This window comes from Lichenostomus cassidix, chromosome Z (genome assembly GCF_008360975.1).
Source record: "Lichenostomus cassidix isolate B80296 chromosome Z, HeHo_3.0, whole genome shotgun sequence".
Taxonomy (NCBI): domain Eukaryota; kingdom Metazoa; phylum Chordata; class Aves; order Passeriformes; family Meliphagidae; genus Lichenostomus; species Lichenostomus cassidix.
Genome location: NC_139511.1, coordinates 51,445,334 through 51,456,704, shown reverse-complemented (window position 1 = coordinate 51,456,704; position 11,371 = coordinate 51,445,334). Strand labels below are relative to the sequence as shown.

The 11,371-nt window shown below is 43.4% G+C and overlaps 1 protein-coding gene across 1 annotated transcript; it reads right to left on the bottom strand.

The window, feature by feature from the left end:
• Window positions 1-3,010: 3,010 nt before the first annotated feature.
• On the bottom strand, window positions 3,011-10,464 carry F2RL1 (F2R like trypsin receptor 1). The gene is made up of 2 exons (XM_085042312.1): window positions 10,142-10,464; window positions 3,011-6,016 (listed from the first exon to the last, which is right to left on the bottom strand). The coding sequence occupies exons 1-2, from the start codon at window positions 10,206-10,208 to the stop codon at window positions 4,914-4,916; spliced, it is 1,170 nt and encodes a 389-aa protein (XP_084898438.1). The 5' UTR covers window positions 10,209-10,464; the 3' UTR covers window positions 3,011-4,913.
• Between the last annotated feature and the right edge of the window lie 907 nt (window positions 10,465-11,371).

Genomic DNA, 11,371 nt, shown 5'->3' with positions numbered 1-11,371 from the left:
CACACACTTCGATGACTGAAAAGCCCAAGTTACAAAAGCTAGCACTGGATCAATGAGTCCTTATGGATTGATGGGCGTTGTCACTGTGTCTCTGCACAGCATTCCATGCACCCTTCACAATCACTACTCTTTTTTCCATTATCTGAAGCATCTCCACCTACTTTGGCCTGGATGACAGAGAGCTGACTATGTAGTCAGCCTGTTGTACTGGTCCTGCTAGCGAACAGTGCCTGGAGAATGTTTACCTGCAAACCTAAAGAAGGTTGTCACTCCTGAGACAAAACGTGGAGGTAATACATACTCCCCTGGCTGTTGTTGAATCAAAATGATGATGACTACTGTGCTTATGCTGTATTTAAGAGCGTTGCTGTTTATCAACCATGTTCAAAGAGCTTATGACAGATCAAATGCATCTGTAATGAAACTTGGGTCCCAAATGGCTGTTGTAGGCAGGCATTATGCTGCTTGATTCCCAGGGCAGCTACATATCAACACAATGTGCTAAATGTCTTCAGTCATCACACCACAGTCAGACAAAATGAATTATAAACTTGGTGGGCCCAAGTGGTACTTATTTAGGAGTTATGAAAAAACTGAGACAAAATAGCAGAATTAGTAAACAAAGTGTGTTATCTCTTGCCAAAATTGAATACTGGGAGCCAATGCTGTAATCAATAATTAAAAGAAGGTTCTGATGTGTCAAGGGAAATATAGTTCCATGAGTTTAATATTTGCATCGAGCAGTTAGTGAAGAGTCTGAGACATCAATATGGAACTTCTTGACCTTTCTGGGAAAAGTTACCACTATTTTTGTAAAGAGAATTCTGGACTTAAAAATTTTGTAGAGTTCCTGGAAGAGGCCAAACACAAGTGGGGATAATGGTGATCCAGCACAGCCAGTCTACTTGGACTTCCAAAAGACTTTTGGTAAAGTTTCTAATCCCAGACTTTCAAAAAAACTAGGCAGCCATGGAATAAGAGGGAAGGTCCTACTGTTTAAGAATCACTGATTACACGGAAAGAAATACAGGGCAGTAGAAAAACAGTCAGTCTTCACTATGCCAGTTACTCATCAGTGTGGTGCCAGAACTGTACTGCTCTGCACATTTATAAATGGTCTGAAGAGGGTAGAGCACTGAGGAACTAAAGTTTGCTGACAATGTCTTAACTTGGCGTACAGAACTATGGCTTGTAAAATGACTGTAACTAATCAGGATAGAGATGTAGTTACAGGCAGCTGCATGAAAACATAGGCTCAGTGCTAAGAAGCAGGAGAAAAACCATAAAACAAGCTTTGAATATTAGGGGCTATTGGGGAGAGCAAAACAGAAGTCATGACTGTACCATTCACAGCTCGAATACTTGTGTGTTGCTCAGAGACTGTTGATGGAAATGGGAAAGTCTCAGAGAAAGGCAACAAGACTGCTGCTGAGAGTGGCTGACCTGGAAGGAACTGGCTATGACATCTCAATGTGCAAAGTCCCTAAGATGGAATATGATACTTACAAAAATTTCGAGTGGATGGACAAGACAGTTAGGGACTCATCCACATTTTCTTCTTCTTTAAGAATGAGGGTCCACCTAGTGAAGACTGTTGATCCTGATTCAAAGTGAATAGTGAGGCTGACAACATGACACTCAACAGGACACTACTAATCAGGCTAGCCAAATCAGACATAAGGAAATTTTCATGCTGAAAGTAGCAGGATGTAGGGGACAGTATGATGGGGGATGTGATACTTGGCTATGCTGGTTTTACTCCTACCTGGGTATCTGCCTCTAACTCCTTTCGGTTGCTGTTACACGTGCTCTTAGTCACAGTCCTCTGCAGCAGCTTTCCTTACAGCTGGAAATGAACTTAGCTGCCCTAGTTTTTGTCTCTTTTTCCTGAACTTCAGAGCACATTTCAACTATGCTCCATAGCACAGCACTCAAATGGTGCTGGCCACATTTTCTGTGCATCTGGTGTGTCAGCCAGGTACCTTGTGCACTCCTGCTGTTTTCTTGACATATCCCTTTAGACCTTGCTGTCTTGTTGACCTCCAGAGGCACAGGTGAGAAGACTACTCTGGCAGAGCTGGATCTACCCTGAGCCTGAGTGAGCAGAGCCATTCCTATGGTTATGGGGGGAGGCTTGCTCCCTGCTGCTTGAGAGGTCAGGCAGAGGCTCTGCAGCTACTGCGATTCAACTTCCCTTGCAGTTGCACCGTGCCACCCTTTTGGTGGTGAGACTGTCTGAGCCTCTGCCTTGTACTGAACCAAGAGCTCATCCAGCAAAACAACCAAATGCCGTTCCAAGACAAAAGTAAACTTCCCTCCATCCTCCTGGTTTAACTTTAACCCAGAACTGAACCAATCCACCCCAAGGTCATGCTTGTGACAGTGTGAGGGAACAGTGTGATCCCTCATATGCAACCAGGTTAAGGGAAAGACTAATCTACTCAGCTGCAGCATAAACTTGAGCTGCTTGTGAAAGCTTGACACTGTGCACATAAAATACACTGATTTTCAACTCCCCAACGCTTTCATGAATGTTGTACTGATTTTTTTATAGCATCTAAATCTTGAATCGGCATTAGGTAGGGAGAGTTTTTTGTTTCTCTTAGTGTTTGAATTGCAAAGTTGGCATTGCTCAGGAACATATTTATTGTAAGCTGAAGAAAATCATCTTTATACCAACCAACCCTGCCCAAGGGTACACCCCCCTCTTCTCTCCCCCCGCCAAAAAAAAAAACAAAACGTTTTAAGCAATCAGCTCCACATTACTGGACTACATGTTCTTTCCCCATTACTACCCGGCTACACAGACAAACAATTGTCATTTCAAGGAACTGATTCAAGTTGATTGAACAACCAGCCTAGTCTACCTGCTCTGTTAATTGAAGAAAAGTAATCCATACTAAATTCAGGATATGGATTTGCAATGCAGCCACAGAGAAGGAAATCTTCACTTAAATGACTGTGGGCTCCTTGAATGGTATTCTTCAAAATCTGTCACACATTGTACAGCTTCATTTTAAAATAAATCATTCCCTTTATTAATTTTTTTTTTTCAAATAGCTTTCAACATACTGCAGTACCATCTAATTCTTACTTGTGTCATTGGCAGACCTCCAGTGTTACTGCAGGTAAGAAAGATCCTTCATTACAGTCTGATTTGCCAACCTGCAGATGAAGGCTAAAGGAAAGAAATGGTCAATGGACATTCCTTCACATGAGCTGCAACAGAGTTGTCTGATTGCTTGACGGCAAAGAAACAACAAAGAGACTACAGATATACAAACAGTGCTTGATGTGCTTCTGACTAAAAAATGACAAGACATAAATGTTGCCCCCCAAAAGACTGGCTATATTAACCATGTATTTTTTTAGCCATTTAGTAGTCATCTATGAATCATGAGCAATCTCTCTGTGGTATTATACAGACACACATACTGACGATTTATCATCTTTACAACATACAACCTATAACCCTTGGACTCCTGACATAGCACAGATAGGTCTGTAAGTACATGAACTGAATGCCCTTTCTTCATATTACTCACTACAGCATATGGAGCAGGAAGCATACTGGGCTGCTTAGGAAGATAAAGGACACACAGACTAAGTGAGGAGTTCTGACAGCCTTATGTGAAGATAGTGTAACTCTGTTCATTCCAAATCTTTCCAGTGAACTACAGCTTCTTATGTACAGTTATTTTCCAGTAAGGATGCTAACACCTTCAGTAATAAATATGCAAGTATTTCCCTGCATTTGTCAGGAAACAAGAGAAAACTGTTTATGTCTGAGAAGACAGGAAAACTGTTTATGTCTGAGAAGCATTTGTGTCCCACATCATCTAGAGCTCTAAACTCTCTGCTCCTTAATTAGACATATGTTAATATACATTGCTACTTTAGCTTGGTCCTCTGAAATATTATCACAAGACATCCTAGTTTCATTGTGCTCTTAAGAAACATGTCATTAGGTGAATTTTACTTTACCTATTTAGACATTACAGCTACAGCTGTCATGCTTATAATTAACTTAATTAAGTTATAGGAATAACGAATAATATCTTTGTTACATGAAGCCAAGCAAGCTGAACTACACAAGTTGAACTAGTTTTGTAGTGCATCTAAAAGAATAAAAGCACTCAACTCAAATGTGTTATAAAAAAATCTTATTTAGATGTCTTAAAAAATACAAGACACAGTATACAAAATCAAACAGCTATCCTCCAAAACTTTGTTGTATATCCCCATATAAGATTATGTACTGGCAAGTGTTAAGTAACAGTGGATAATCTCAACTAACATTTTATCCCAGTGGTAGGTGATAACAAGATCAGCTTGTCAACTCAAATAGGATAACATAAGCTGTTGCCATGTTAGTATTTACAGCACAATAACTTGAAAAACAATTATACTAAAGACAATAAGCAGTCTAATCCAAGATGGTGAAATAGATTCTCCTCTCTATAGCTTCAAATGATGTTCAGTGAAAGCAGGTACACAGAGTAAGGTGCTATACACACAATCTGTTCAGAGGCTTAATACATTGCCGTTATAGTTAAACAAAAACAGATTTATCTGTTAATTAAATATACTAACAACACAGCATAATATTCCAGAGACATTTTCCTTTTTAGCAACTTTTATATTCAGCAAGAATGTCATCAGCCACAACTCACTTCTAGGTCAGTAGCATTTCTGCACAGTATCTGAAATGTCTTTTTTGCCCCCGGTCTTGCAGGAAGATTTATCTGCTTATGATTTCTACACAGAATGAGCAGCTGTGAGTTCCAAATTCCAGGCTTCAATGTAATTAAAATGCAGAGATGTTTCTTCAGACTCTCTCGTACAAAGTAAGTCTATTGTCATTCACATCCTTTCATCAGTAATAATGAAAGTTCATTTTTCTACGATTAGGCTCAGTAGGATGATTTATTGGTCCTACTTGAGCTTGAAGAATAAGAATTTGATTTCTTGAGGTACCTGCTTGATGAGAGAGACACTTGCATCCTCTGTGTTGTTCGCACACTTTGGCAAAGAAGAGCATATTTAAGGTTGTCCCTGAAGTCTTTTGAAATATAATAATAGATGAATGGATCAATACAACTATTCAAAGTGGAAAGACACAGTGCAGTTATGTACCACACATACAGATGACTATAGCTATAGGCTTTGAGGAGTGAATAGTGCACAATAATCAGCACATTGCTAGGTGTAAAACAGATGAGATACATGGACAGGACAACAATAATGAGTTTGATTGCTCTTTTTCGTTTCTTCCCAGTGCTTACATCTACGATGGAAGCACTCAGGGTTTTAATCATTAGTATGTATGTGACGGCAGTGATGACAGCTGGGATTAAAAAGAGTCCAGTTGCAAGTGAGAGGAAATAACTGAACATATCATGAGCCGAAACATTTTCAGGCAATACATCGTGGCATGTTGTGATGTTCAGATTTGAAATATGTGCCGTCTGATTAACAAGGTATAATGGAATGGTGCCCAACAAAATCAGTATCCAGATAGCAATGGAAATGCCCAAAGCAATTTCTGATTTCTTTTTTGAATGCACTATGGGGTTCACTACAACCCAATACCGTTGTACACTGAGACATGTCATAAAGAGGATGGAACAGTACATATTTCCATAGAAAAATCCAACAAATACTTTGCAGAGACCTTCACCGAATAGCCAGTTATTGCCATTTAGATGGTATGAAATCTTCAGTGGGAACCAGACAACAAAAAGAAGGTCTGCCAGTGCCAAATTTACCATGTAAATCACAGCCGGATGTTTCTTCTTTGTTCGGAAAAAAAAGACCCAGAGGGCCATGGCATTGCTTGGCAAACCAATTATAAAGGCAAAGATATAGACAAAAGGAAGAAAAACTGTGGTCAGCTTTCCTGTGAGGACTTGTGCTGTAAACTCATCCACCTTGTATAACTCTTCAGAGCTATTTGTATTTGAAACCTTCTGGCCAATAAAAGTTCTTCCTTTTTGCTTCTTGGGTCCATTATTCTCTAAAATTAAAGAAAAAAAAAGTTGTTGCTGTTATTGAATTGCAGACTTTTTGCCCTTTTAAAAAATAAACTAGACATAGAGATTTACTTTGAACATTTAAGGACAGCCTTATGAACAGAAAAATTAAGAGTGATGTTCAAACACTTGACATTTTATCTTCCCCGTGTTTTAAATTTATTATCCAAAAGACAACCTATACCCCCATGCTCATTCAAGGATTCTACCAGCAACCAAACCGCTTTTCCATGTGACCAGTGATACTAAAAATGCCTTGTTAGAATGGGCTGTCAGGTGCTCTTACCACCTGAACAGTTACAGTAGAAACTGCTTCAAGTACCCCAGGGCACCATTAGCTTCCCACACAGCAGTGCCAGACTACAAGTGCTGGGACTTACAGAACTTCACAGCAAGCTAATGTAACTGCAGCAAGAAGCTTTGCCAATCTAGGTGGCCCGAAAGTCGAGTATGCCATAAAAAGAGAATGTTACCTTCAGACAAGCTAACATGAACTCAAGAACTGCAACTTCCAAAGCCATACACAAGTGATACCTAGATGGAAACCTGAACACACTAACTGTGCATGAAGATGCAATAACACTATTATAGATCAGTCATCTGGGATCTCCTTCAGGAGAGATGGTCAGACAGTCTCTCTGGTTTCTGCTCGACATGTCAGGTGGCAGAGCTGCCAGCTAAGGCTGCTTCATACATAGACAGCTGTCACTACAACCTTTGCTCAGCTTCTTTGAATGCTATGGGAGCTTACAAACCATACTGGCGAGCCAGAGGCTCCTGACTGCTCAGTCCTGTAGGACAGACCAGACAGCCCAATTCGGAGCACACACAGCATAGCTCCCCTCTGCTGACAGGCTAAACTGCATAGTGTCCTTGAATGCACACCATTCCAAAAAGTCAGACATTCATCTACAGATATGCATGTCCATACAGCTAAACAGCATGGACATGGAAGTTGACTGCTTTTGGAAGAATTATTTCTAAACTCAGTTTCTATCAATATTTGTGGATTTGTTTAGCCAAAGCCCCCCAACTGGAATATAAAAGTCTTTTTGAGTATCTGAACAGTGAGCAGCCCTGAACAGTGTTGAAGCATGGCCCCTTTGTTAAGAAATAATTGATACAATTCCAGAATAAAAAAATGCTTACACCTTACATTTTAAAGAATCCTTACACAAGAAATATGTAAATACACAAGTATGTGTGTTTCTCAGTATAGATTCCCAAAATTAGCACACTTTAGATAGCTGTTCCTTTAAAATTATAACTGCAAAAGTCAGATGTATAGCATTAGACTCCTGTGTAGACTCTGCAACCTCCTGAAAATGTATACAGAAATACACATAAGTTGATACTCTAATTTATAGAATTTTTAAGTTAGCCTAGATCCACTTGGGCACTTACCAATCTCCAGACCCAGGCAGCCTTCACTGGAAAAATTAGGTGTAAGAAAACTTTTTGCCAGTACAACGACACAGACAAATCCTTGCAGTAGACTGCATGAAGACGGAAGCTTAAATTATACTAACAAAACAACCATCCTAAAGAAAATTAATTCAAATGCAAAACTGTAATTTTGGTCTATATGTGGTGTAATTACAATAAGGCAGAATTATAAAAATTCTGCTTTCAGATACTCAAGCCCCATGATTACATCAGCAAAACTGTTAAAGACTGCAAAGTTTAATTACAATGCAGCAATCCCAGTTCCCTAACCTGAACTGTGAATACGAGAAGCCATAAAAGCAACCTGAAGGACATAGCTTACACAGACACCACATACTGAGGTGATAATTAGCTAAGCAATGCTGATTTTCTCAGGCTTACAGCTTAGCTGAGAAAAATCTTGAAGATGCTTGGAAGTAGACTGTATATTCTCTGCTGATAGCAGTCCCCAGGACACAGCAATAAAATGCACCATACAGTGCTTTGTTAAGCACTTGTCTACCAAAATGTGGTTGATATTATTAAATTGCAGTCACACTGTTTTTATTCCATTCCAAATACTTAAATTATTACAGAGTACTACCACTTTGTTCTTACTAATATTTTGTGATCAGATATAAAACAATGCTCTGCAATTGATGTTCAGAGGTTAGGTAGAAAAAATAAAAACTCCACCAAAAAGTTCCAAAACAGTAGTGTGAGACACCACAGTAAGAGCTACACTAAAGTGGATCAACAGACACCTGACCACAGACAGACTTAGTATTGCAAAAGTGGCTGAATAGAGACAAAGGCTTGTTTTATTCTAGTTTTTACGACGTAGTGATTTTAGGGACCAAGTCTTGTTTTTATGCTGACTTTAACACGAGCCTCAAAAGTTCTGACTTCAGATACTGGTTAGCTTTTGTCAGTCCAACCAGCACCCTTACACATACAGGGAGAGAGTGTCCTGTTTCCCTGCAGTTAACACTCCCCCACCGAGCAACCAATCCTTTGTTAGGTACATTTTCTACATCCTTTTCTTACTCTTTCACCACTTGCCGTTTTCCATAACAATCGAGCTCTTTTCCAAGACGAGTTTCACCCTGCTTGACTCACGTACAGAGAATGCGGTTGACTTGCTAATCTGCCCACGGGAAAAGCGTACTCTCCTCCCACAAAAGACTGTTTCAACACCTTTGCCATTTATGCAGAAGATATAACCCACTACATACCAAACACAGGATTATGCCTACCCTGCAGACACAAAAGCGACAGCAGCACGGAGTATCCAAAAATTAACCCAAAACTAAGTTTACTCATGGTAGTAATATCCCCACAGGACTAAGTTTATAATTGTCCTGGCTTTTGGGTCTGCAACTCCAATCTGCCACAACGCCGTAATGGCATTAGCCTGTTTTAAATCTGTCACAATCTGGCTTAGTACATCTCCTTTGGTTTGGAAGGAATCACATTCCAGCTCATTTCACCTTCCTATTCAAGGATATCATACAGCCAGCTAAAACTTTCACACCCTCTCTCCCCGAGAATTACAAAGTCCTTACTCCATCCAGGTCAGACAATTAGGCTATTAAGTGGCAGTTTAATTTCAGGAACTCTGCTCTGAAGAACACTATTTGCAGCTACCTAGTATCTATCTCTTGAGAAAATATGACCTATCATAAGCTTGGCTTCAATATTTACACAATCTTTACGCACATGATTTTATTAGTGAAATAAGCCCAGGATGAAATACAGAACGACATAATGCAAAGGCATGCAGAGATATGGCAGTGAGGTTTATTATAAAAGGTGGTGAAAAATTAACTTTATGCAGTGAAATATTAATATGAACGACTGTTTAGGTTTTTTCCTCAAACAGCACTTATGTTCAATAAGCAATAATATAGACTAACAATTAAAAATTAATCCTAGCTTTTTAGAGCCTGGAAAAAACCAAGAACATGGTCTTTAAATTTTTTTCATGGCTATTTTAAGGAGGGGGCAGGGAGGGGACTACAAGTAGGTCGGAGAGCGGCTTTTTACACGGCCATTAAGTGACAGGACCAGAGGGAACACTTAAATGGAAAGACAGTAGATTTAGATTAGATATTAGAAAGAAACTCCTTATGTGAGAGTGGTGAGGCACTGGAACAGGTTGCCCAGAGAAGCTGTGGATGACCCATCCCCGACAGTGTTTAAGGCCAGGCTGGACGGGGCTCTAAGTAACCCGGTCCAGTGGAAAGTGTCCCTGCCCGTGGCGGTGGTGGCTGTAACTAGATGGGCTTTACGGTCCCTTCCAAGCCAGGCCGTTCCACGGTTCTCTTCGAGGCGGAGAAGCCCAGCCCCGCGCTGCCCACAAGCCCCGAGGGGGCTGCTCGCCGCGCCCGGCTGCTGGCCCGTGGAGCGCTTTCCCTCCCCGCCGGGCAGCCCTGCTCGCGGGTCCCCACAGCCACACTGCCGCCCGCACGAGCTCTCCAACCCGCTGACTGCACGGAACCTCGCCCCGTCCGCTCCGGGCTCCCCGCACCCCAGCCGGCCAGACACCTGCTCTGCCGAGCGCCCCGCCACGCCTCCGCCCGTGGCTGAGGGGCGGCCGAGCCCGCCGGGGCTGCCGCGCTAGCCGCCCCGCTGATCCCTGCCCAGCCGACGGGCGGCAGCTCATGCTGCGCCGCTCCTCTCACCTTCAGCAGCGGGGGCTCCCAGCAGCGCACAGAGCAGGAGCAGGCACAACCCGCGGCGCAGAAACATCCTCTCGCCGCGCTCCGGCCGCCGCTACTCCGCCAGCGCCCTCGCCCAGTTTCACCTGATACCTGAGCGGGGCGGGGCGGAGGGCGCGGCCGGGCCCAGGACCAGCCCCGGGGCGGGCGGACCCGGGCCGGGCCCGTCCCTCACGGTGGAGGGTGGCGGGGCTGTCCCTGAAATGGCTGGAGCCGGACTGTGCCGCTCCCGTTTCTCCCGCTGTAAAATGGCGGGGCGCTGCAGGCACCCCTGGCTGGTGGTCAGCCTCAGGCCGCACCTGGCGACCGCTCTGCCAGCGAGGGGCTCCCGTGGGACACGGCTCTTGCCCCGCTCACGGTGCACCCGCGGCCGCCCGGCCCCGAGCCCGCCGATGGGCCCTGCCCGCGGCAGCGGCGCTGTTAACGGCAGCTCGCTGCCCAGGGCGGCCGAGCTTCGCGGCTGGAGCGGCCGCCGCTGTAGTGGCCACGGTCCGTGCCAGGCTGCCGCTGGACGGGAAGCGTTGTTCTGGCAGGGGCCAGGAGCGTTCAGTGGGAGCGCGTTACCCCTGCTGCCTCATAACGTACTGCGGTGTGCGTTCCAGGTTTCTTGTTCTTCCGTGTTAAAACATCTTAGGATCGTGGAATGTTAGAACGGGCGGGGTTGGAAGAGGCCACAGAAAGTCATCTGGTCCAACATCCCTGCCCAAGCAGAGTCCTCTGGAGCACATTACTCAGGGTTTTGTCCTGTCCAGACAGCTTTTAAACACCTCTGGAGAAGGAGACTACACCGTCTGGGCTCAGTCTGTTCGGTGCTCTCTCACCCTCACAGTGAAGAAGTTCTTGCTCATGTTCAGGTGGATTTTCTGTGCTTCAGTTTCTGCCCATTGCCTCTTATCCTGTTGCTTCGCATCACCGAGAATAGCTTGGTCTGTCTTCTTGACAGCCTTCCTTCAGATACTTACAGACAATGATGACCTGTCTGTCAAGGTCCTGAAGGGCTGCACAGCACTCCAGGTATCAGCAACTTCTTATAGCTTTGTGTTGTTAGCAGACTCTTTGAGAAGGCATCTGTCCCTTCATCCAAGTCATGGATGAACAAGTTAAACAGCGCTGGCCCCAGATATGTCATATATGAGTTACATTTGTCATATGACAGGTGGGCGGGAAAATGTGTAATGGCTGCTTAAGGCAAAT